Source organism: Salvelinus fontinalis, chromosome 9 (assembly GCF_029448725.1).
Source record: "Salvelinus fontinalis isolate EN_2023a chromosome 9, ASM2944872v1, whole genome shotgun sequence".
NCBI classification, from domain to species: domain Eukaryota; kingdom Metazoa; phylum Chordata; class Actinopteri; order Salmoniformes; family Salmonidae; genus Salvelinus; species Salvelinus fontinalis.
This window is the reverse complement of record NC_074673.1, coordinates 35,755,151-35,782,659: the sequence shown is the minus strand read 5'-3', so window position 1 is coordinate 35,782,659 and position 27,509 is coordinate 35,755,151. Positions and strand designations below refer to the sequence as shown.

At 40.3% G+C, this 27,509-nt stretch overlaps 2 protein-coding genes and 1 pseudogene across 2 annotated transcripts; 2 read left to right on the top strand and 1 right to left on the bottom strand.

Annotated features, from left to right (window-relative positions):
- Window positions 1–7: 7 nt before the first annotated feature.
- On the top strand, window positions 8–5,801 carry LOC129862491 (uncharacterized; annotated as a pseudogene).
- Window positions 5,802–7,243: 1,442 nt separating this feature from the next.
- anpeplb (alanyl (membrane) aminopeptidase-like b) lies at window positions 7,244–24,719 on the top strand. Its single transcript, XM_055934215.1, has 21 exons — window positions 7,244–7,905; window positions 8,030–8,071; window positions 9,389–9,531; window positions 10,761–10,903; window positions 11,190–11,316; window positions 11,571–11,725; window positions 11,860–11,973; window positions 12,099–12,242; window positions 12,373–12,438; window positions 12,614–12,679; window positions 12,826–12,974; window positions 13,390–13,475; window positions 19,649–19,782; window positions 20,172–20,227; window positions 22,031–22,178; window positions 22,299–22,378; window positions 22,460–22,570; window positions 23,068–23,235; window positions 23,329–23,469; window positions 23,843–23,924; window positions 24,143–24,719. The coding sequence occupies exons 1-21, from the start codon at window positions 7,316–7,318 to the stop codon at window positions 24,302–24,304; spliced, it is 2,907 nt and encodes a 968-aa protein (XP_055790190.1). The 5' UTR covers window positions 7,244–7,315; the 3' UTR covers window positions 24,305–24,719.
- An 89-nt stretch (window positions 24,720–24,808) lies between these two features.
- Window positions 24,809–27,476, bottom strand: arpin (actin related protein 2/3 complex inhibitor). The gene is made up of 6 exons (XM_055934216.1): window positions 27,066–27,476; window positions 26,738–26,813; window positions 26,376–26,508; window positions 25,936–26,142; window positions 25,653–25,816; window positions 24,809–25,465 (listed from the first exon to the last, which is right to left on the bottom strand). The coding sequence occupies exons 1-6, from the start codon at window positions 27,155–27,157 to the stop codon at window positions 25,457–25,459; spliced, it is 681 nt and encodes a 226-aa protein (XP_055790191.1). The 5' UTR covers window positions 27,158–27,476; the 3' UTR covers window positions 24,809–25,456.
- Between the last annotated feature and the right edge of the window lie 33 nt (window positions 27,477–27,509).

The following is a 27,509-nucleotide window of genomic DNA, read 5'->3' as shown; positions in this document are numbered from 1 at the left end:
TAGTCAACAATATCACCGGTCAGTGCTAGAATGGATACGATTTTGTAAAAGTGACGCCACAGTCCCGTTTGTGCCAATCAAGTTGCATCAGGTTTAGTATTTCACTTGTCTACAAGATAGTCTGGGCCATTATAAACAGGAGACAAGGACCACATTTGTTGTAAACAAAAATGATAAACCGTCTGCACAGAAGGGTGAGTTCGAATTTAATCAAGGAGTGATATGAATCTAGGTCGTTAGTAAACTAGATAGCAAGCTAGCAAACTCCGTTGACTAGTAACGTTAGTTAGATAGCTAGTTAGCTGTAAGTAGAAAGACGTGTGTGTTTATTAACGTTAATTGATGTTAGATTATCCATCAAACTGACTAGAGCGATGAACTGCCATTCTAACTTGTGTCATTTGTTTAACTTCTCAGATCTCGCATCATGAAAAAACTTGCATTGGGAACTAAAATATGTTCCCTATGACAGAACCCCCTTCCTGGTGGTCGGGAGGAGAACCTACGCCTGCCACCAGGGCGAGGATAAACATGCGAGTGATAAGAAGAGGGAAGCAGAAATGTTAAATTGGCTAATGTTTATAAAGATGCACAATAAAGGTGATTATCATTGACTGATATTGGGAGGAGGGGATGTCGGTTAGGAATGTTGAGGTTGAGAAGGGTATGTGTTAGAAAGGGAAAACCACAAGATGCAGGACTCCTTGTTACCCCAATATCTAAGAAAACAGATGGATACAGAGCCCTTCTTTTATGTTGAGCGAATTATACTTGGTTTCAGTCTTGTAAGTTAAAGTAAGTAACTTGTAGCTAAGCCTTGGTCAAATAATTATTGTCTGAGCATGAACGACCCATATGGGCAGAAGCCTATTTCCTGTTTCTTTCACGTAAGGCAGGCAGCTTGAGGTACAAGTAGCCTATACCCCCTAGACAGGACGCTAGTTCCCTAATTCATTAATGCTGAGAACCAAACAGAGAGGCTTCAGGTCCTAAGGTACTAGACTGATGAACCATCCTTGCTGTCTCTGCTTGATTGACTCCTCACTCTCAACTGGGATTCCATACCACTGACTCTATTACATGTGCTGAGTCCCTGGCTTTTTGCACTCAGTTTTTATTTGCCTAGGGGCCGTTACAGCTTGTCTCATCTGGTGTACCGTACTGTCTTTATCTGATGTACCTAAGCACGCTCCCACTAACCCCCTTTTGTCCTTTTCTACATCTAATAACTCCCGGAAGTGTCTGGCCCAAGCCTACCTGGACTGTGGCTGAGGACTCTGGGCATGCTTACCTATAGCCCCTCCCCACACTCCCTAGCATGCTTGTACATAAGCTAAATACTGAGTATTCCATCTCACCCTCTTCCTCTCCTCTCTTAAGCCCAGTCCTGGGCACAAACTATTTTATATTGAATTTATATTGAGCATGCTTTTTTTGTCCAGGATTAGGTGTAATCTGAGTCTGGGAAACCAGCCCATACTCTAGACAATGAGATTATTCCAGAATACTATCAAAATAAAGATTGTTTTCTATGATTATCTACGGTACATTTAACATTTCCATTCTACAATATGGCCTTTGACAAAGAAAACTCTCAAAATCCTATTGTATTTGTGGTATGGTTTGTCTCAGAACAGGAGGCCGAGGAGAAAAGCACAATACCAAGAGGCTGAGAACAAGGTAAAACAAGGTAAGGATAATATATAAAAAATGAACTTCAGTGGGAGTTAACACACACACACATCTAAATATACATAACACATACAAACACCACTCTAAATATAGCAGATAAAACACATCTAGGACTACACACTAACCAATCAAACAAGGGTTAGGGTTGTATCAACCATTATCATAATACTTACACCTATCCAAAAATCTCCATAAGTGCATAGGGGGTAGTTCTAACATATCCATCCTCACACATTTTTTTTGACTTTTCAGGTGAAGAGAAAGGCGAGAACATTTAGGGGAGAGGAGTGGTGAGTCAAGAGGGGAGGGAAGAGAAAAAAGGGAGAGAATAGGGGTGGATAGGGTACGACTTTATATTAGGTGAGGGTTCCACTCTTTTAAAGACTTCCAGTTATTTGTTGTTTTTAAAGGGGGGAAAATAAAAATGAAATTAAGCAGCCAATGACTTTGTACGTTTTTTTTCTATCTCGTGGAAGCAGGTAGCCTAGTGGTTAGAGCTTTGGGCCAGTAACCGAAAGGTTGCTGGATTGAATCCCTGAGCTGACAAGGTACAAATCTGTTGTACCGCTATAATGCAGTTAACCTACTCTTCCCCGCTAGGCCAATCATTGTAAATAATAATTTGTTCTTAACTGACTTGCCTAATTAAATAAAAATATATATATTCACATTGCTAACATTATACTTATTGCTATTCCATTACTTCAGTTCCATTGCTATAGTTTCTGTAGTCTGGTGGCCAGTTAGTATATGAAAATAAATAACTCGTAGAGCTGGGACACCACGTGGGTGCAATAATTGTCAAGTAAAACTGAAAAACAGCACTACTCAGAACCTCCATACACGGATCTCTAGCAGTTGTCCTCTTAAGGTCTACGAGGGCAACATTACTAGCTGATAGTGAAATTCATGTTTGTATTTACATCATGTAATGCTCAGTTGAATGATATTTATTGCCGAATTGTAACTAGCTTTTCCCCAGTGGTTCCGCTAGCCAGCAAGTGCTAATGGAAATCAAGTCCAGTCTGCTGTAGAACTCGACGCTGTGTAAGACGCATTCTCGTTGTAGTGAACGGGACTATGACGTAACTTTTACAAAATTGGTATCCTTTTAGCCCTGACCCAACTTATCCACAGTTTTCAAACAGCTAGCTACTGTGTCTAGCTAACTACTGTGTTTGACTTAGCTGTTATCCAATTGGTCTTATAATTAGACATTTGAGATCGGCACCCTATGTAATATAATTAACTAGCTACCAAGAAAAATTACCAAGGTTGCTCTTTAACTTTAGCATTATAGCTAGCTAAGTCTCTTTTTGCATACAATTTCTAGCTAGCTAAGTTACATGATTAAATAACGCGAGCTAACAAGCGGTTCAATACAACACACCAGTTGTTAGCTAGCTATATAACGTTAGATTTCGAGCAGGTAAAAACGTATTTGTTCCATTCTTTCGTTGCCACATCGATGACAAGCTCAGGCATTTACGTTGGTGTTTTTCTCAAGCTAGCTAGCTAACTTACTACTTCTATACAAGCTCTCGTGCTGCCGGTTAGCTAGGTTGTACTATTTCGCAAATGCTGGAATATGACTTTTATTCCATGGACACATAGAACCTTTGAACCCAGTAACCAGACACTTCTACAGATCATCAAGGACATCGACCATCCGAGCCACTGCCTGTTCACACCGCTACCATCCAGAAGGCGAGGTCATAACAGGTGCATCAAAGCTGGGACCGAGAGACTGAAAAGCATCTTCTATCTCAAGGCCATCAGACTGCTAAACAGCAATCACTAAGTCAGAGAGACTGCTGTCTACATTGAGACCCAATCACTGCATACTTTAATAAATGGATCACTGGACACCCTAAACAATGCCACTCTAAATAATGCTTCTTTAATAATGTCTACATATCTTACATTACTCATATCACATGCATATACTGTTATTTTATGCCATCTATTGCACCTTGCCTATGCTGCTCGGCCATCGCTCTTCAATATACTTACATGTACATATTCTCATTCACCCCGTTTTAGGTTTGTGTGCATTCGGTAGTTGTTGGGGAATTGTTAGATATTACTGCACTGTTGGAACTAGAAGCACAAGCATTTCGCTACACTTGCATTAACATCAGCTAACCATGTGGATGTGACAAATAAAATTTTATTTGAATTGTTAAGTTAAGACTAATGTTATAGTTACAATAGTTAGTATACTATATATGATTGCTGACAAACATTTGATTCTCTTTCTCAGCTCTGAGATGAACCGGACCAGAATATTTATTGCATAGCTACCTATATCAGACTTGTGGGGATTTTGTCCTCCACCAGTCAACACCATGTCCCCAAGGAAGAAGCTTGTCCCTGTCAGTAGAAGAAGAATGGCCAAAGCAGGGGACGACTTCTTCCCTTTCAATCTTCTGCCGGTGGAATGTCAGCTCCGTGTGCTTTCCTTCCTGAGGTTGACAAGTGAAATTCTGCACTTGTATGCTTCAGTTGGATTTGCCTTGTGCGATCAGGGAAGCTTTGGAGAGTGGCAGACTTTTCTCGCCATGGAGTGCTCAACCTTGGACAGGAAGGACTGCTGGTGTCCAACAGAGAGTTTGAACTTTGGAAGGTATGGGTTCATCACTACACCCACCACCTCATATCCTGTGGTGCAAGCCTACTCACCCTAAAAGCCAGCTTTGACCTGGGGGACCAGTGCAACAAGTGGGGGGAGCTTCTCTCTGACCTTCTAAAAAATGTCCGCTGCAGGGATCTCACCCAACTGGAATTGAACTAGACATTTGCACTACTGGAGCCACTGGACCTGCGGGTTGGCTCCATTTCCCACCACAACAACATTACCAAGATCAAGATGGACCAGTTCACTAACTTTCAGGTACTACTGCGAACTGTCCCACAGCTGCCCTCGGATCACCTAGATGCGCCTGCACTTTGACTGGTTTGAGACATCAGTGTCACTCCTCACTCAGTTCCAGCACCTCCGTGTCCTTGAACTCAAGTACTTTGGGGTCTTCAAAGGGATGAGCCCAAGCACTTTGCAGATCCTGACCAAGTCACTGCCCAACCTTAAGTCCCTGACATTGCATATCCTTGTGCCACTCAGAAACCTTGGCATATCTTACATGCTGGAGTCCATGTCTCTAGAGTTCCTGGATGTATCACCTAGTCGTGGTCTAGTCTTCTCCAGTCTTAATCTGCCAACATTACGGGAGCTAAGGGCCAAAAAGATTGCCCGTGGCATTACTTTAGACTGTCAAACCAGGCTTAGGATACAGAGCAGGTGGCCCTGTCTGTACCAGGTCCTAAGAGAGGGGACCACCAATCTACAGGCCCTCAACAATGAGCGACTGCTTTCTGATTGGAGAGGGCAGAGTTCCAGAGAACTGTCGTCTATCCTCCAGTAGTGCTGTTATTGCCTCCAACACCTGGACAGTTGGCTCTGGTAAACGAAATGCTCAGGCTCCAATCCAATGTTAGCTGGAACATTTTAGCTCATTCCCTCACCATTCCATTGCACAAAATTATTGTGCATTTGATTTTTGATCCTTATTTAAAAGTCCTTATTTAACCTGTCTCCTCCCCTTCCATCTACATTGATTGAAGTGCATTTAACAAGTGACCTCAATAAGGGATCATAGCTTTCACCTGGATTCACCTGCTCATTCTATGTCAAGGAAGGAACCGGTGTCCTTAATGTTTTGTATATGTGTAACATGTAGAGTACAGTAAATCCAAATATGAATTATTTCAAGAATGGAATTAGTGATGCTGCAGTGCCTCCCTTAACCATGAGACGACCTTATCCTTCATGTTTTCATTTAACCCTAAAGATTTCTCTTAAAAGGTGCAATTTGCCTGTATTTCCAACTGCACTTGTAAAACATAATCTAAGGCCAATGAGTAATGCCTTTGCTCTCGTTAATCAGGTTGTAACCAGAAATGTTGTTAAGCCTATTTACTGAGGGCTAATGACATTCCAACAAGTCATTGAATTGTATGCTGACATTTCCTTTTTACCATTGTTTTGTTGATATAAAACTCCTTTGCTGTGATTTTAGAATATGGATCCATTAAAGGACCCATGTACAGTGTTTGCTGCTCTATTGTTTGTAATTTAAGGGGGTGGAGGGAATATAATTTACTGTATGTGTGATTGCATATGTGCCTAGGGATATTTTACTTAAAGGAAGACCATTAACTAGTGTAGGGTTGGTTAGTTGAAAGTGAGCCTTTCCTGTCATGGGAAATAAAATACCTAATGGCAATGTTTCTCACAGCTTAACATAAGACACCTTGTTCACAGTAAGACAACACTGAATAAGGGGGTGTCCAAATACAGTATTTAAACTTTTAAAATGCAGAATGCAAAGAATATATTAACGGTAAACTTGGGAACCTTTTCACTTTCTTTGTTTTATTCTATGCAATGATCATGAACTGGTAAAAAAAAGCAGGAAGTTTCAATTCTCTGAATCAAGCACATTAAACTTTCTACCATGACTAGATACAAACATTAATTACTACTGGAAACCATTGTAAACACGTACCATAATGTCTGGCAAGGTATTGTCATGCTTGGATTTATTTGGTCAGGTAAAGGAGGAAAACAATCTCAAGTATTGATACAAAGTAGTTTATATCAATAATATTCTAAATAGTCTGAGGGTTAACAAGCTTTCTTTGATTTGCTATCATAAAAGCATCTATAGGTACTTCAATCTATAAACGTTATATACAGTAGGCCTATGCGTCTATTTTTGTAGAATCTTGGTTTACCACGCAAATACATTTCCTACAGCGTAATTCTATTTGTCACAGACCCAATTTCCCAGAATGTTTTGTTTTCTTACATTTTTTTCTCTTGAGGTAAAGAATGTGTGGTGAAGGGGGGGGGGGGGGGGTATTCCAAATAATAATGTGCTAAAATCCCTTTCACCATAACTCACCCTCCTCGCGCAAACACATGCTCCTAATTTTCCCTGAATACATAGTAATCCAGTGCTGGTGGGACACAGACCCACCAGTACACGCCGACATTGTTTGGAAGACTAGTAGGGAACTATTGAGGACTTAGAGGGCTGCAGCGCCTGCTGCTGTCCCACACAGCTGGTTCTATCATTACTTAGAACCGTGAGGATCAACATAGACACCAGAGGGCCAACATGCTTTTTTTCTTGCTCTTAAATGCCATTTTTCTTTTGAGAGGAGCTTACGCATTATAAAGTATCACTTTTTGTACCCAGCACTTATTGAGAGGCTGGGGATGGTTGGGAGACAAATCGTTCCCTTTTGAGGTTCACCTAACCCAGGATTGGTGGTATGAGAGGATAACCAATGCCAGATGTGTGGGAGAACAATCTGACTGATTTCATTTAAATGAACATCGACCTCCTTCAGTATTACTCTTTACTCGCGATGGCAAGTTAATGCTTAATCTATGAGCAATAACTGGTTAGCACATGCCCATAGTCGTGTGCATGTTTATGAGGGGTCAGATGGAGACAGAGCCAATTAAAAGCAGCTCAGTTCTGTTTCAAGTTCAGTTCTGAGTTTCAAGCTTTACCAACACAACAGGAGGCGGGAGGCTCTTCCAGAAGGACTCGACATGGCCATAGGAGTGTATATCTCAAAGGTTCTGGCCATAGCCACAGTGGTAATGACCGTCTCATCTATTGGAGGAATAATTACAATGATGATTGTGTATGAGACCGAAAGAATCAAGGTAAATCCTACTCCACCACCAACACCTAATGCCACTATTCTGTATCCAACTGGACCACCACCCAACCTGAGACTCCCTGGAAACCTCATTCCAGAGAGATATGAAATCGTCCTACAGCCTCGCCTCTACACTGTTATAACCAACGCTACCAACCAATCTCTCATCTTCACTGGAAACTCCACTGTGTATTTTAGATGTGTGGAGAAAACCAAAACTATCTTCCTTCACAGTAAACAGAATGTGACTGATGTAACAGTGAAAGATCTTGACAATAAAAAGACCATCAACGTTAAGAACACCATACTGTATAATAATGAAAGCAACTTCTTAGAGATTCGACTGGAAGGTGTTTTAGAGGAAGATGGGAACTACAGTCTCTTTACTGCATTTGAGGGAGAGCTCCTTGATGATCTGGCTGGTTTTTACATGAGTTCATACAAAAAAGAACCAAGCACAAAGGATGACACTAAAACGTAAGTGTTTCTTTGATAACTGCTGAAAAATGAAAAATATCAATTATTTGTTGTCAGACAAATATGAAAAGAATGCTGTGAGATGGAAAATAGATTTGACTCTTATATGAAAACCCATTTACAGGTGGTTCAGGAATGAAACAATTACCGTCGTGCTTGACGAAAGGTAAGACTTGTACAAATCTGATAATATATGTTTACATCAATTGCATTACATAACTGGATTGATCGCCAACCACCACCCTAAACAGTGCTCTGGTTGGATAGAGCTTTCAGTATGATAAAGGCATGATCACATGGGCAATTTACAGGTAATAGTTGTCCAGTGACTCTGATTATAAGAGAAGCACACTTAACTCCTGAACCTGTAAAATGTCCAGACCTTTTGACCTACTGTGTCATTAGATCCAGACCTCTTGGCGAAGGCTGTTTTATGGTTACATGTAGGAGTCTATAGTATGAAAGATTATTCTGTTCCTGTCTCTTAAGTCCTGACAGGTTAGGTAAGGCAGTATCTTACTCTTTTAATATGCAGTGCTTCCTCAATGTGTTAATGGTTCTGAAACCACTTGGTCATTACACCTTGACACACAGGAATATGTGATCGTTACCATGCTGTAAATCAGTGACCTGCTAGTTTACAGATCACAGTGCTTGAACAGAGAGCGGACGCAAAGTTTCTCATGATTTGTATTCTATTGTAGTCTCGTTTCTCTAAAAAACATGATTTGCTTGCAGATGGAATTCCAATTTCTTAAAAAAGAGCCCAAAGTGGCCTCTTCAGTGGATACGTGTACAGACGTGTGTTCCCATGTACTCTGATTAAACCATTTTGTCTCTTTTATAAGAATTAGGGGCTCAAGCTGCAAGCAAAACATTTTTTTTAGGGGAACATGAGAGTACAATAGAATACAAATCATGAGAAACGTTGCGTCCGCTCTCTGTTCAAGCACAGTGGTCTGTAAACTAGCAGGTCCCTGATTTACAGCATGGTAACGATCATATATTCATGTGTGTCAAGGTGTCATGTTTTCTAGGGAAATACAATATGTCCCTCGAAATGGGAATATGTTTCCTTATTTCTTGACATATCAAATCACCCAGCAGTTGTTAGTCCTGGCTCGTATTTACAGTATATGCTCCACTTAAGTGTTTATTGTAAAAAGACCCCCTGAGAGAATGTTGCACATTTTTCCTCTGTTCACTTCAGCAACAGCTTTGCCTCTCATTCCTTGAATAGACCAGGACAGTCATTTGACACAAATTGTTACTTCCTCATTGGCTTTACAATTACAGTATTGTATCACAATAAATGTCCATCACAGTTCATTCTGTAGACATTGGAAGCTTGGATACTTTGAAAAACTGAAAAGCTAATCAAATCAAAATGAACTAACAAGCAATTATTTTCTGTATTGTATTGCTGTTGTTCAATTCTAGTTGTAATATTTATCCTATTTTTCAACAAATACTTTCCACACAGATTCATTGCTACTAGCCAAATGCAGCCAACAGATGCCAGGAAAGTATTTCCTTGTTTCGATGAGCCAGCCATGAAGGCTGAATTTAAAGTCACTATCATCCATAGGGTTGGCACGCACGCACTAGCAAATGGGAAACCCATAGGTGAGAAGCACATTTCATTCTATTGTCATACTAGGCCAAAAAGTGTCTTACATTCATACCGTATGTAGGCTATACTGTATATTCAATAAAATAGACATACACTTATGACTTCTCAATAAATTCATAATTTTATATGCATGACTTTGTAAACTATAACCAGGTTTCCATCCAATATTTTTATGCGAGTAAAGTACTTATCAGATTTCTTTTAAATCCCACGACAGGCCTGGTGGAAACAGCACATTTTTCTGTAAACTACAAATGTTGACATAACGAAATACGGTAGACAAGATGGGATCTTTTTGTGTCGGTAAAATGTATTGTAATGAAACAGGCAGGGAACAGGTCTCGAACCCTTGACCTTCTAGCCCGAGGTCCGGCGCTATCGACTGTGCCGCAAAAGCATGCTCATGGGGCAGGGTCGATTTCCGCGTTTATAAACCCAGGGTCATTACAGTATTATGCGAGAAATAGTGGTGGAAAGTTATTATACGCAAATAATAACCATCATATCGAAAGTAAACTTGGGAGTCACGCGATGATACCTTGTGTAGTCCTCCCACTACGACTCCAAAGTTTATTACGCTAAAGATTAAATAATTGATGAACTTCACAGGGTGGCGAAAGTGCACAGTGATGTTGATGCTCCTTTCCAATTCTGGTGACATGTTGATCGATGCTTGACTGCCGTTTGACAAATAAAAAAGTTTTGCTCTTATCCATAATAATCTCATCATGTAGACTAGCCTACCCGCACTGTATCTGCGAACTATTGGCTAGAGCGCACGTCCCAGAGTAGGCACATTTGCTATTTAACACAACAGTTGCTGTGACATAAATAACGCTATCCGTAGACTTTAAAATGCGTTGGAAACACATTGAACTTTAGATTTGTATTCGGCACATGAAAACTAAAGCGGAAATGTACATTTTGCATGTACTATGTTATCACTGAGTGTCTTTTATCCGCAACAAGTCCATTTAGTGGAAACACCACTGGTGGGAAAATGCGCGTTTTAGAATACTGATTGATATTCCCATGAAAATGTGTCACCTACTGTAGCTATTAATTCACAAATTATGAGGCTAATGCATGCATATACTGTTCCTATTATTTTTGCTTACATTGAGTCTGCTATTTGCTGTAGATTGTGTCAAAACAAAACTATTTTTTTTCTTACTTTCAAAGTCAAAGTAATCAGTAAGTATTTTGTTTTTTTTACTTTTAGATAGAACCCTTGTGGATATCGATGGAGAGACCTGGGAAGTCACTGGCTTTCAAACAACTAAGAAAATGTCAACATACCTCTTAGCTTTCACAGTGTCTGACTTTGATTTCATAGGTTCTAAACATGAACGAGTTGACATTAAGGTATGTATAGTTGTTGAATAATAGCTGTAATAGTGTATTATATGATATCAACAAAATGACTTGTATTTTGTATCATTTCAATAGCCATGTCAAAGAAAGTTGATACTGCAGTAAATGAAAAATGAATGGCAATTCCAGCTAGATTCCAGGCAAACCACCATACTATTTATATTTATTCAGTTTAGACTACACTGCTAATTTTCATGGTAGAGATGTGTTTACTCACCAAATCATATTGATATGATACTAAAACTCACTTTTTTATTCTCTGTTCGGTTTGTTAAAGACATATGCTCGACCGGAGGCCATAAAAGCTGGACATGCAAAATATGCTGCAGATATCACTGGAAATATACTGGCGTTCTATGAGAGTAAAGAAGTATTTGGCATGATTTATCCTTTGAGCAAGCTAGGTATGTGCACTTTTGCACCATAACAATCTAAAATAAGCATGGGTATATCATCACTATTCAACGATTCATTTTGATCAAATCCATCTAATCAATTCAATTCTTTACTTGAATAAATTACCTGACTAAAACATTGTAAGAAGAACACTGATAATGTTGTGAAATTCAATTAAATCCTCAGCTGAAATGTATTCAAACAGCATACGGTTATGTACAACTAATGCAATATAAAATAACCTCTTTCATATCTACTTTAGATCAGATTGCTCTACCAGACTTCAGTGCAGGTGCCATGGAGAATTGGGGCTTGGTAACATATCGTGAGACAGCTCTGCTATATGAGGAAGGGGTGTCTTCCACATCAAACAAAGAGTGGATTGCCACAGTTATTGCACATGAGCTTGCCCATCAGGTATGAAAACTCATAATTACTGTATGTCAAAATGTAGTAAAAGATGTATAATGTAAAGTTAACTACAATTCATTAAAACATGATCTTGTAATGTAGTGGCATTTACTGTAACACCACTTATATATTTTTTTCAGTGGTTTGGAAACCTGGTGACAATGAAATGGTGGAATGACCTGTGGCTGAATGAGGGATTTGCAACATATATATCCTATATGGGAGTGGATCACATTGAGCCAAAATGGAACATAGTATGTCCCCATCAACATTTAATAATTTGACTTCCCATTCTCAGTATATTTGTTCTGCATCTATTGCATATGATTGCAAATTGTGGTCACACTCTGAAGAGGTTTCAAATGTTTTGTTTTTCCAGAAAGATCTGATTGTTCTAAATGACATCCAGACTGTATTTCAAGTGGATTCGTTGGCCTCATCCCATCCTCTAAGCTCTAATGAGGACGATGTTCAAACTCCTAGTGACATCACTGAGCTTTTTGATTCCATCACCTACAGCAAGGTCCGAGCCCAATGGGGGAAGAGAGATGATATCAAAAAATTATTTTTTAACATTGTACAGGAATGTTCTATATAGTGACGCAAGGAGTTCATGTACTCTATGAATATGAACATATCTTTCCACTCTTCAGGGGGCAGCTGTGCTGAGAATGCTTTCAGATTATCTGAAGGATAAGGTGTTTATGGATGGTCTGAAAGTAAGTCAAAATATGTCTGTCCATTAAAGGTGTAGAATGACTTATTGTGTGGTATATTTGTTTTCCATATGGATGTATCAAAACTAACGGGAACCTGTTGTGGATCAATAATCAATTACATTTTTCTATCCAATTCTTAAGTGTGTGTAAATAATATTGTTTCAAATTGTTTCAGAAATACCTTCAGGCTTTCCAGTATAGTAATGCTGTACACAAGGACCTGTGGGAATATTTACAAGAGGTAAAATATGATACAGTAGTTTTACTAGGCCTATTAACACAAAACTCATATATATGTATTTCTGTGCTTTCAAGCACGTAAAAAGTATAGAATGCTTTAGCGGTATGAATACATGGTCTAAAATGCTAATGACAAGAACTTTCTAGGCGGTGGACAACGACGGCAGCCACATTAAAGTTGCTGAAGTCATGGCAACTTGGACAATGCAAATGGGCTACCCAGTCATCACCATCAACACCACCACTGGGGACGTTTCTCAAGATCATTTCCTCCTAATTCAACCATCTGACTACAAGTAATTCCAAGAAACACCACAGAGAGAGAAAACAAATGGAAGAGATTTCCTGAACCAACGATCATGTAGAATTAGATGCTTATATAGCCCCCAGTTTATGTTGCGTAACTTGAAAAATTGTATCTTAAATTGTTAAAAAATTTAAACATATGTCCAAACACCTGTCATAACTGTTTCTAATACATGTAAAATGACACTGCCTTAACATTCCGTTATGACATGTTTATGACAATATTATGACGCTGTTCTCGTGTATATTTCAAATAAGACGTTACTATATTATTATCCTTTAAATTGGATGACATTGTAATGAATTAGGCCTACATTGAAGCATTTTATTCGCATATGTAAATATCAATGGCTGTAGGTCATAAGAGTATGCCATTGATTTTGATGAATTTATCTCTTTCATTAGTTATACATGGCATGTCCCAATCAAAGTGATGAAGGAAGGTTTAGCTCCCACAGCACTAGCTACACAAGTACTGGCTGCTCCTAAAGGTAAGGAATATTACATTGAATTAACTTACGTACACTATGTACAATTGTTTATGTATATGTATGTCTTAGTATCACCTAATGAATAACCTTTTCACCAGGGTAATTGAGAGATCTGATCGGATGAACTATGTTAAGTACAGTAATTCTCCATTATTATAGATAGACTGAACATGGCAAATATCCTTCTGTATACCAGTGTTGTGGGTCTCGAGTCCGGTCTCGAGACCACTTATTGAGTGTCTCGGTCTTGTCTTGGTTTTTAACTTGGTCTTGACTCGGTCTCGAACAGTGAGGACTCGTTATTTCTTCCCGAGACCAGCAGAGTAGAAAACGCATAATTTTCAGCTCCCATTCAGTCAACGGATTAAAACGCTTCCACGGGTTAAATATCCACACTCATTTCATGATACATTAATATCTTGTCGCCTATTGGAACCTGGGGGTTGGGACATCCCAAGGATTCTGTTATAGCACGGACCGAATTTCTTTGCTTCGCTAATGCAGGTTGGCATTTGTTGGGATGACTCATGTACTGGAGGAAGCTCTGCAGAGTGGTCAATAGCTGGCACAGTCATACAATCATCTGATTTGAAATCTAACCACGCTGATAACATTATGCCTAACACTGATCTTGAATAAAGACCAAAAATCTAATTTTTGTTTTCATACATTTTTAGTATATAAAGACAATTTTTACTTTGCCACTGGCCAATCTAGTGGAAATCGCTTAGCTCTCCCTCCAGGACAAGATTAATCCCAATAAACGTCACCTGCGCAGCTAGTAGGGAAGTATGGGATTACTATTAGTAAGGGCCAGTAGCGATTTTAGCATGTACAGTCGTGGCCAAAAGTTTTGAGAATGACACAAATATTAATTTTCACAAAGTTTGCTGCTTCAGTGTCTTTAGATATTTTTGTCAGGTGTTACTATGGAATACTAAAGTATAATTACAAGCATTTCATATGTGTCAAAGGCTTTTATTGACAATTACATGAAGTTGATGCAAAGAGTCAATACTTGCAGTGTTGACCCTTCTTTTTCAAGACCTCTGCAATCCGCCCTGGCATGCTGTCAATTAACTTCTGGGCCACATCCTGACTGATGGCAGCCCATTCTTGCATAATCAATGCTTGGAGTTTGTCAGAATTTGTGGGTTTTTGTTTGTCCATCCGCCTCTTGAGGATTGACCACAAGTTCTCAATGGGATTAAGGTCTGGGGAGTTTCCTGGCCATGGACCCAAAATACACTGCTCAAAAAAATAAAGGGAACACTTAAACAACACAATGTAACTCCAAGTCAATCACACTTCTGTGAAATCAAACTGTCCACTTAGGAAGCAACACTGATTGACAATACATTTCACATGCTGTTGTGCAAATGGAATAGACAAAAGGTGGAAATTATAGGCAATTAGCAAGACACCCCCCAAAACAGGAGTGATTCTGCAGGTGGTGACCACAGACCACTTCTCAGTTCCTATGCTTCCTGGCTGATGTTTTGGTCACTTTTGAATGCTGGCGGTGCTCTCACTCTAGTGGTAGCATGAGACGGAGTCTACAACCCACGCAAGTGGCTCAGGTAGTGCAGTTCATCCAGGATGGCACATCAATGTGAACTGTGGCAAAAAGGTTTGCTGTGTCTGTCAGCGTAGTGTCCAGAGCATGCAGGCGCTACCAGGAGACAGGCCAGTACATCAGGAGACGTGGAGGAGGCCGTAGGAGGGCAACAACCCAGCAGCAGGACCGCTACCTCCGCCTTAGTGCAAGGAGGTGCACTGCCAGAGCCCTGCAAAATGACCTCCAGCAGGCCACAAATGTGCATGTGTCAGCATATGGTCTCACAAGGGGTCTGAGGATCTCATCTCGGTACCTAATGGCAGTCAGGCTACCTCTGGCGAGCACATGGAGGGCTGTGCGGCCCCACAAAGAAATGCCACCCCACACCATGACTGACCCATCGCCAAACCGGTCATGCTGGAGGATGTTGCAGGCAGCAGAACGTTCTCCACGGCGTCTCCAGACTCTGTCACGTCTGTCACATGTGCTCATGTGCTCAGTGTGAACCTGCTTTCATCTGTGAAGAGCACAGGGCGCCAGTGGCGAATTTGCCAATCTTGGTGTTCTCTGGCAAATGCCAAACGTCCTGCACGGTGTTGGGCTGTAAGCACAACCCCCACCTGTGGACTTCGGGCCATCATACCACCCTCATGGAGTCTGTTTCTGACCGTTTGAGCAGACACATGCACATTTGTGGCCTGCTGGAGGTCATTTTGCAGGGCGCTGGCAGTGCACCTCCTTGCACAAAGGCGGAGGTAGTGGTCCTGCTGCTGGGTTGTTGCCCTACTACGGCCTCCTCCACGTCTCCTGATGTACTGGCCTGTCTCCTGGTAGCGCCTGCATGCTCTGGACACTACGCTGACAGACACAGCAAACCTTTTTGCCACAGTTCGCATTGATGTGCCATCCTGGATGAACTGCACTACCTGAGCCACTTGTGTGGGTTGTAGACTCCGTCTCATGCTACCACTAGAGTGAGAGCACCGCCAGCATTCAAAAGTGACCAAAACATCAGCCATGAAGCATAGGAACTGAGAAGTGGTCTGTGGTCACCACCTGCAGAATCACTCCTGTTTTGGGGGGTGTCTTGCTAATTGCCTATAATTTCCACCTTTTGTCTATTCCATTTGCACAACAGCATGTGAAATGTATTGTCAATCAGTGTTGCTTCCTAAGTGGACAGTTTGATTTCACAGAAGTGTGATTGACTTGGAGTTACATTGTGTTGTTTAAGTGTTCCCTTTATTTTTTTGAGCAGTGTATCAATGTTTTGTTCCCCGAGCCACTTAGTTATCACTTTTGCCTTATGGCAAGGTGCTCCATCATGCTGGAAAAGGCAATGTTCGTCACCAAACTGTTCCTGGATGGTTGAGAGCATGTTCCTCTCTCAGGATGTGTTGGTACCAGTCTTTATTCATGGCTTTGTTCTTAGGCAAAATTGTGAGTGAGCCCACTCCCTTGGCTGAGAAGCAACCCCACACATGAATGTTCTCAGGATGACACAGGACTGATGGCATGACACAGGACTGATGGTAGCGCTCACCTTGTCTTCTCTGGACAAGCTTTTTTTCCGGATGCCCCAAACAATTGGAAAGGGGATTCATCAGAGAAAATGAATTTACCCCAGTCCTCAGCAGTCCAATTCCTGTACCTTTTGCAGAATATCAGTCTGTCCCTGATGTTTTTCCTGGAGAGAAGTGGCTTCTTTGCTGCCCTTCTTGACACCAGGCCATCCTCCAAAAGTCTTCGCCTCACTGTGCATGCAGATGCACTCACACCTGCCCGCTGCCATTCCTGAACAAGCTTGTTACTGGTGGCGCACCGATCCTGCAGCTGAATCAACTTTAGGACACAGTCCTGGCTCTTGCTGGACTTTCTTGGGCGCCCTGAAGCCTTCTTCACAACAATTGAACCGCTCTCCTTGAAGTTCTTGATGATCCAATAAATGGTTGATATAGGTGCAATCGTACTGGCAGCAATATCCTTGCCTGTGAAGCCCTTTTTGTTGCTAAGCAATGATGACGGCACGTGTTTCTTTGCAGGTAACCATGGTTGACAGAGGAATAACAATGATTCCAAGCACCACCCTCCTTTTGAAGCTTCCAGTCTGTTATTCGAACTCAATCAGCATGACAGTGATCTCCAGCCATGTCCTCGTCAACACTCACACCTGTGTTAACGAGAGAATCACTGACATTATGTCAGCTGGGCCTTTTGTGGCAGAGCTGAAATGCAGAGGAAATATTTTTGGGGGATTCAGTTAATTTGCATGGCAAAGAGGGACTTTGCAATTAATTGCAATTCATCTGATCAATCTTCATAACATTCTGGAGTATATGCAAATTGCCATCATACAAACTGAGGCAGCAGACTTTGTGAAAATTAATATTTGTGTCATTTTCAAAACCTTTGGCCACGACTGTACATCTTGGTGGGGGTGAAAAAAAATTAAGTGGGCTGCATGCCAGAAAAGCAACCACACTAAACAATACATTAATTGCACTAAAACGGTGACAAACGTTGCCCACAGACTGATAGGGCCTACATAAAGCTGTCCCAACAGCAGTCCCAACATCTTACCGCTGCTAGACCTGGCTATCAGCGGAGCCTTGTCTGGCAGCGAAACAGTTCATTCAGCCTCATTTACTGCCTTTAAAAAAACAGAGCTGATATGACTGACTTGCTTAAACAAATGTGGTTTCTAATGACAATTGAGCTGTACAAACTATGGCGCAAGGGGATGAGAAGCGGATAAGAGGGCAATCCGTATTTTAAATGAAGACATTAATGAGCGAGCTAGGACTGACGTAGTTAATATAACTATTTGTTTAGCACTTTTGAAATGTACAGAGACAGAATTCAGAACATGAGCCGTTCTTACAGTGTTCTGCCTGTACACCAAGTCAGAACCGTTGGATAAATAAAGGGGGGTAAATAGACCAAATTATTAGGGTGAGGAACATGGGCTACTAACATCTTACTACACAGCATACACTTAGTATTACTTTGTTAGTTACAGTATACATATCTCCCTGGCATATTACATAATTTATGTAGCTGCATACAATAAATTTTTGGACTCACCTTGTGGTGCTATGCTCACTTGAACAGGAAGGTGGCTTGGCAGTCCTTCATGGGCAAATTTTGTCATCAAAGTCTGGCATTCTCTAGATTTATGGTGCTTTCAAAACAACTGGGAACTCTGAAAAAATGAGGTCAAATCATGATGACGTCATTGATCTTCAGGTCGTAGCTCTAGAAAGAGGCCCGATTTACAATTCCGAGTTGGATGACTGTTCAAAATGTATTTTCCCAGTCGGAGCTCGTTTATTCCTGACTTCCCAGTTGTCTTGAACTCACTGAAGTCAAGTTTTCGCAGTTGTTTTGAGCGTGGCACAAATCATGCTTCATTGACAGCATGGCCAATGTTGAATGTTTATCATTTTAAACTTGGAAAAGAGACCCAGAGTTGGGACCACACATCCACACACTGATTCCTTCCAAACCACTCATTGTTGAATTTGCGATTTCCAACTTGTTGTGTAATGTTTATGTGCAATGGCTGATGAGTACCGATACGTTTTATCTATAATTTCTCTTCATTATTTATCTTCATATGACAAGGATTGAAAGGATTTGATAGTAGATTGTCGACTTGATTCATGATGATGACTGCTAGCTAAGATTTTGAAAGTATGATGTTGACATGATCAGTCCAATCAAAGCTACTGTAGACATAACGTGATTTGACGTCATTTTTATCTGTGTCCAATGACCTTGAGCCATCTTGGATGGGCACTTTTAATGTAACTCTATGGCAGCACCCAAGGGGCTTGAATTTTCTAGCTCACCCTTAGAGTTGGCGGTGACGTAGTGTTCCAATGAGTGACAGAACACTGAGCCAATCACGGCGCAATGCTCCGTATTTTCTGCTGGCTTGCCCTACCACAGAAAGCACTGAGCTAGGCTGAAACACCTGCATTAACTCAATGATATATAGTTTTTTACATTGTTTGCAAACTGATATGTGACACATATTAATGCCAAAATAACACGCAAAACAGGCAAGCCCCCTCAAAAAAAATATATAGATATTTTATATATACATATATTTTTTGTGCTAAAAATGTGGGGCTGATTGACAGGTCGCCACTGGTAAGGGCAGAACGAGGAAGTTGTTACATATTTAGTATTTTTATCTATTATTTAGAGACCCGTTTGGGTTAGTGATCATTTGTAGAGTAGCTCTCTATTTTCGCTCTGCTTGCATTTTTTCACCATTCTGAATGTCAAATTCTGGAGGTGATTTGAAACAATTACAATCATGTCCTTAAATTGGACTCGCATTGATTTGGCCTCGGTCTTAACTCGGTCTCGGCCCCCTCGCCTCGGTCTTGACTCAGTCTCTGCCCCCTTGCCTCGGTCTTGATTCGGTCTCCACCCCCTCGCCTCAGTCTTGAATTGGTCTCCCTTTAGGTGGCCTCGAACACAACATTGCTGTATACTGTATGATAACAGCAAACCCAACTAATTAAATGGTACTAGTCAGTAGTTCTGTCAATAAAAACCTAATTGAGTCAAAATGTTACTTTCATGTTTTGTATTTGCTCAACAGAGCGGAAGTCAGCATTCAAGTCTGAAGATGGCAAGTGGGTGCTTGCCAACATAAACTGTATGGGATATTTCAGAGTCAACTACGATCCAGCAAATTGGGATAGACTGCTCTCTCAGCTGGAAACGAATATTCATGTAAGTCTTCCTCATTTGTGTGGAACAGTATTGTTCATACAGTCCTAGTCGGACACAAAACAGCACATTATTGCAGGTGCTTAGAAGGCTGCACTTGTGTACAATCATGAACTGTCCTTGACAGAATAAACAATGTAGCATTTTCTAAGGAGACTAGGTGATATTTTGTTATGGTAAGAAATATTTGGAGAGAATGTGCTGGACAAGGTGTTTGTAAGTACATTCTTGTGAGTACATTGAAGAATGCCGGACACCTGGCATGCATCAGCTATTTGAAACCCCTTGTCACAGACCATGGAGCATGACCCTTAATAAGTCAAATAAGATAATATGCTAGCTCCCTTGTGTAGTTTGCTTTAATAATTAGAATTCATTTGATTTATTCACAGGAAATTCCACTCATCAACCGGGGACAGCTTATTGATGATGCATTCAACCTGGCAAGGTAGTCTCATCTAAGACTGATAAGTTCATGGTTTTCCTTCAAAATGTATATTCTGGTACACATGTCTTACACATTAGAGGGATTGCATTTTAATGGTTTGAAATCTGATGGAAATCATACTTTCATGATGCAATTAATATCCTCTTTGGACTGCTAAGGTCTTCTTACAGTTGAAGTCAGAAGTTTACATACATCTTAGCCAAATACATTTAAACTCAGTTTTTCACAATTCCTGACATTTAATCCTAGTAAAAATTCCCTGTTTTAGGTCAGTTAGGATCACCACTTTATTTTAAGAATGTGAAATGTCAGAATAATAGTAGAGATAAGGATTTATTTCAGCTTTTCTTTCTTTCATCACATTCCCAGTGGGTCAGAAGTTTATATACACTCAATTAGTATTTGGTAGCATTGCTTTTAAATAGTTTAACTTGGGTCAAACGTTTCGGGTAGCCTTCCACAAGCTTTCCACAATAAGTTGGGTGAATTTTGGCCCATTCCTCCTGACAGAGCTGGTGTAACTGAGTCAGGTTTGTAGGCCACCTTGCTCGCACACACTTTTTCAGTTCTGCCCACACATTTTCTATGGGATTGAGGTCAGGGCTTTGTGATGGCAACTCCAATACCTTAACTTTGTTGTCCTTAAGCCATTTTGCCACAACTTTGGATGTATGCTTGGGGTCATTGTCCATTTGGAAGACCCATTTGCGACCAAGCTTTATCTTCCTGACTGATGTCTTGAGATGTTGCTACAATATATCCACATCATTTTCCTCCCTCAATATGCCATCTATTTTGTGAAGTGCACCAGTTCCTCCTGCAGCAAAGCACCCCCACAACATGATGCTGCCACCCCTGTGCTTCACGGTTGGGATGGTGTTCTTCGGCTTGCAAGTCTTCCCCTTTTTCCTCCAAACATAATGATGGTCATTATGGCCAAACAGTTCTTCTTTTGTTTCATCAGACCAGAGGACATTTCTCCAAAAAGTACGATCTTTGTCCCCATGTGCAGTGGCAAACCGTAGTCTGTCTTTTTTATGGCGGTTTTTGAGCAGTGGCTACTTCCTTGCTGAGCTGCCTTTCAGGTTATGTCGATATAGGACTCGTTTTACCATGGATATAGATACTTTTGTACCTGTTTCCTCCAGCATCTTCACAAGGTCCTTTGCTGTTGTTCTGGGATTGATTAGCACTTTTCGCACCAAAGTACGTTCATCTCTAGGAGACAGAATGCGTCTCCTTCCTGAGCGGTATGATGGCTGCGTGGTCCCATGGTGTTTATACTTGCATACCATTGTTTGTACAGATGAACGTGTTACCTTCAGGTGTTTGGAAATTGCTCCCAAGGATGAACCAGATATGTGGAGGTCTACAATTATTTGTCTGAGGTCTTGGCTGATTTCTTTTGATTTTCCCATAATGTCAAGCAAAGAGGCACTGACTTTGAAGGTAGGGCTTGAAATACATCCACAGGTACACCTCCAATTGACTCAAATTATGTCAATTAGCCTGTCAGAAGCTTCTAAAGCCATGACATCATTTTCTAGAATTTTCCAAGCTGTTTAAATGCACAGTCAACTTAGTGTATGTAAACTTCTGACCCACTGGAATTGTGATACAGTGAATTATAGGTGAAATAATCTGTCTGTAAACAATTGTTGGAAAATTACTTGTGTCATGCACAAAGTAGATGTCCTAACCGACTTGCCAAAACTATAGTTTGTTAACAAGAGTGGTTAAAAAACCTAAGTGTATGTAAACTTCCGACTTCAACTGTATATGATGTATTAAATGTTTCTCTAGGGCCAATCATATTAATGTGACACTGGCTCTGAGAACTACCAAGTACCTCCGGAATGACACAGAGTACATACCATGGGAATCAGCACTGAGAAACCTGGACTATTTCATTCTCATGTTTGATCGCTCCGAGGTCTATGGCCCAATGCAGGTCAGTACTCAAATACAGATACTGTACATTAAAGCACCCTGTTATCATAGGAAACTGTATTACTACACAGTTGAGTGACAAATAAGAGTGTAATAGTATTTTCTTTTTTGCTATTCCCAGGCATACATGCGAAAGCAAGTTGGTGGCCTTTATCAACATTTTAAAAATGTCACTACAGTCCCCGAGGATCATTCTGAACAGTGAGATCTTTTCTTCTCCCATAATCATCTGATATTCCCTCTCTGTAAGTATGTTATTAACATGTTATTATTTGTTCGCAGGTACAACCAGATTAATGCCATCTCAGTCGCATGCAGCAATGACATTGAAGACTGCCAAAAAATGACAAAAAAGCTCTTTGACAACTGGATGACAAACAAAACCAGCAATCCGTAAGGAATTGAGTTTCATCAAACCAACATAGCCAGATGCACTTAGCACTGTATTCCACAGTTACATTTACATTTACGTCATTTAGCAGACGCTCTTATCCAGAGCGACTTACATTTAACCTTTTTTTTTTATTTAACTAGGCAAGTCAGTTAAGAACAAACTCTTATTTTCAATGTCGGCCTAGGAACAGTGGGTTAACTGCCTTGTTCAGGGGCAGAACGACAGATTTGTACCTTGTCAGCTCGGGGATTTGAACTTGCAACCTTTCGGTTACTAGCCTAACGCTCTAACCACTAGGCTACCCTGCCGCCCCAGTTGAATGGGGTAGTCATATCATTCATAAAACATACACATTTATAACCTGTAATATGCATGATATTGATTCAATAACATAATACCAGAATGTTACATGCTATTTTTGATATATTGAGTGTTTTGATCCTTTTAACTTTAATGAACAGATACTGCTTCTCTATGATTATCCCCTCTGTCATAGCATACAACCCAACCTGAAGGCCACCATCTACTGCCAAGCTATAGCTGCTGGGGGAGAGAAGGAATGGGAATTCGCTTGGGGCAAGTTCCAGAATGCCACCACAGCATCGGAGAAAGACAAATTAAGATTTTCCCTCTCATGCACCAGGAAGATCTGGCTCCTGAACAGGTTAGATTGTTTCCCTCTGTACCACCCTCTTCTGGGACATTAACTTTAGTTACTGTGCAACCATTTAACAGACTTTTCCTTGTTATCTTGCAGATACCTTGAGTACACTTTGAACCCTGACAAGATAAGAAAAATGGATGCCGTTTCTACCATCAACTACATAGCCAGGAATGTGGCAGGGCAAGCAATAGCCTGGAATTTTGTACGCGCCCACTGGAACTACATCAGCTTGGAGTATGTTTGTTTCTGTTGTTAAGTACTGTACATAGGGTTAATGTTACGACAAACAAGCCAGAGAACTAAGTTCCTTTCCAACTGAAATAATGGACCCATGATCTACTAGCAATTATACAGCTTATGTTTTTTGTATGGTGTCTCATAAAAATCACCTAAATAAACCTGAAGCAATATACCAATAAGGAAGGCGTAGACTGATCAACCATGTCTGGTACTAAGGTCTCCTTGGGCAATCAGAGGAAATCACCTCTGCTCTAATTTATCTTCCATTTGTTTGGAGTTGCCAGGCAGTCATCTAAATTGGCTTCTATCAAACTGCTTGCTGAGCAAACATGCTAATCTCACCTCTGCCCTCCGCCCTCTTTCTCAGGTACGGAGGAGGGATCATGTCATTTGGCCGCCTGATTGAGGGAGTGACGCAGAGATTTTCCACGGACTTTGAGCTCCAAGAGGTGAGCTTCTCCCTATTAGTAACAGGCAGGCCTACAACAATATCTGAGTCACAAACCTCTCCTCCTTTGCCTCGATGACTAAATAGAATGTAGTGATTAAGTTGTAATGTCTGGGGATGAGAGACTAGGTTCAGCTGGTGGGAGTTGAATTTTGAGTAATAGCACTAATTACTGGTTTCCGCCCTAATTCTAACTTTTTCCTGATTGTTATTGTGCAGCTGAGGCAGTTCCAGAGCGACTATAATGAAGAGGAATTGGGTTCTGCGAGCAGGGCCCTAGAGCAAGCCATTGAGAGAACCCAGGCCAACATTAAATGGGTGAAGGAAAACAAGCAGACTGTTCTGGAGTGGTTTAGAAAAGAATCAAGTGAGAGCAGCTGAACTGAGCGGATGGGATGAAAAACAGATTTGATTTCATTCTAATTACATACGAAAACAGGTTCCATATAGTCAACATGCAATATTATTATAAAATAAATATGTATATTTCAATGTTTGAAAGGAATTACGTCACTTTTAATTCAACAGGAAATTCTGTTTTATTTCAACAAGTAACAAATCCACCATTTATTTTTGAGACTTGTCAATATTGTTTACACTTGACAAAGTCAAATCCAAAGAAAGTACTTTCTCAGGTTCATTGACAACTGCGATTATTTTGTTAAGACTATTAAACAACACGCAACTATAGCAATAATATGTCTTTATGTATTTGTAAAAGTATTATGTACCAAAGTATTGCATATTGTATCTTGCCATTTTCCTTTTTTAAATCAATGTAAATGTTTGTGCTATCATGTCAGGAGGCGTGAGGAATATTCAACAATAAATATATACATAATTGTATCTAAGTGTATTAATTGTTAGTAAAGGGCTCAGAAAAACTGAGAGACATTTATTTTATTTGTTACATGTACACAAGTAATGTATTCATTCATGTTGGTAACCCAAACAGTTTCTAATCTTTTTTGGAGAATGCATGATTTAAAATCACCCACTGTAGCCTACATCTATTTGGCAACTTCACACATTTGCACACACTGATAATCTGATTAGCAGACAATGGCTACTCTACTAGTAAAAGTTATAACTCTGCCCTTGCATGACCACACTTACCCAATTGATGGTTTACATTTTGGATGACACATCATTAGAACAACCCCATCAGATAAATTGCCATTTGTTTTATTACAAGGTTAATATGTGCAGTACATATCATTTGTACCCTTCTACAAACAAGGATACATTTTCAATAGAGAGATAATAGAGAAGTAAAGCAGGTATGACGTTTACCAAAGACAGGTTCAAAGCAATACATGTACACCCCTACACCGAAGATACACTGCAATAGCCAGATTTGTCAATTTCTTGTAGAGAACTCTATATTACAAAAGGAGTGCTGAATAAAAAATGAAACGACCCTCTTCCTCTTTAGTGTGCATATGCTGCACAAGCAATGTCGGAGGGTGGAACCGTGGAGTACAAACCAACACAGGAATAAGGAGGTTTTACTGTGCAATTCCATTCATCTCCTCAATCATCCTAAAATAGAAACACAGTGATAGGGGTTTCAAAATTGAAATGGGGTGTCATAAAAGATATAGAGTACAGAGAAAATGCTATAATGTATGTAGATCATTTAATTAGACAGTAGATAATGTTTTACATGTTCTTCAAAAATTAGCAAGGGGGAAAAAATTGTGTCTCAGGAATCTCCCGCTCCTCTTACCCATTCCTCCTCATCTGCTCCCTCGCCATGGCCTTCAGACTTCGTTGCACTGCTGGCATCGGATTTGTTGGACATTATTTTGTCTGTCCACGATGCTCCTGCTTCTTTGTCTCCGGCAAAATTGCATTTGGTCACTGTGCCTCCATCGACTTTGGCCAAGGAAACTGAAAGAGCAGACCAAAACTAAGTACATAATGCTAATCCTGTCTAGAGCTACAATCAAACTGGGAGTGGAACTTCGGTTTAGGCTAATTTTCAAGGGATTGCTGAACATCAAACTTACAAATAAATGGGCCATCGCCTTTGGTTTTCAGTCGAATGTCCTGGCCTGTTTCTAGTTCAGTCTTGCTCATCTCTCCCTCTGGGTACCAGAAAGCATAGGTCCCACTTAGACAGTGTTTCCCTGTCACTTTCACCAGATCCTCCTTAGTCACTAGGTTTTCCAGCTGGACCTCAGTGAGGCAATCAGTCTCTCCTTTAGCCTCCACCTCTGCATGGTAGAAACAAACAAACACACCAGTTCAGATAGCACCACTAGAGTTGTTTTTACAAAGAATATAGTACGGTGGTAAATTAATGTTTTTACATCATTTTGAGAGTCCTTGAACAAGCTTTGATAAGTAAATGTAAGGTGTTACCAATAAGGTATTTTCTAACTAAATCATCTGACCTTAGACTGTAGGGCTATTCACAATATTGTATGAAGTGGATAAGAATACTCACTGAATGATGACATGAGATAACCTGTGTTGACCTTTTTGGTATCACTGAAGTTTGGTTCAATTTCCATTCCTTTAGCATCAAATTTCCTTTGGTGGATTCGACTAGGTTTGATGTATAGGACATAGAAACGGTCCTGCCAATACAGCACAACATGTGGCAATCTAGATTGTTTAAATTAGGAGTCCTAGAAAACCAAGTAGGCCTAGTCCCTCATGTGGTCATCACTTTCATTTTAGTACAATTAGCCAGCAGTTGAACTACTTTAGGCAGAGAAGAACAATGATATAAATGAAATAGCCTAATAACAATCAAATAGCCTAATCATATTTTATTGAAGAAGTTATTCTATGTTGTCAGTTTACCTTCTGATTGTTGACGTCAGTGATAACATGGCGTGAGACATCAACCAACTTTCCCTCTAATATGACACCTAGACCACTGTGGGAGAAAAGGATTGTAGGCTCCAGTATACAATTTTTCAGGACTGTAGTTTAGCCTATATGCATGCACGAATTCTTTTCTCGCTCTCTCTCTCTCTCACACACACACACTCACAGAGCCATCTACTGCATTTAATAAAACATTAGGCATATTTAAGTATTATATTGTATCTCTATGCAATATTATAGTTTATCTTTATGCAGAATTATCGGCAGCGCAATAGCTTTGATCTGCATCACGCCATCATACCTCTGATATGAGGAGGGGGACCACGCGTGCTCAATCTTTTCATTATGAACAGGTTTATTCTGCAAGGACGTATTGTTATAAATTCGGCTCATTTTTTACTCTAGAGAAAGCAACAATCACACCGTTTTGATTCTCGAAAAACCGAAGCAAAACTATCCCGTGACTTCCTGATTCTACGTCAATGAGGAAAACGTTTTGTTGTGCTCGTTTTGAAAGTCGATGTGTCCCGAAATTATGTAAACGGCATACCACTGGAATTGACGGCCAAAAGCACTGAGTAAAACAGGTGAGTAAAACAATCAGATCAGAAAAAACAGGAGTATAAATGTTTGATAGTGAAATTAAATTATTCTGTTTGCTATTGGAACATTGGCTCTGATTCCAATAGGCTGACCCATAACGGTCTATGATGATGTGAATGGGCAGGAGAGGAGGCTGGTTGGA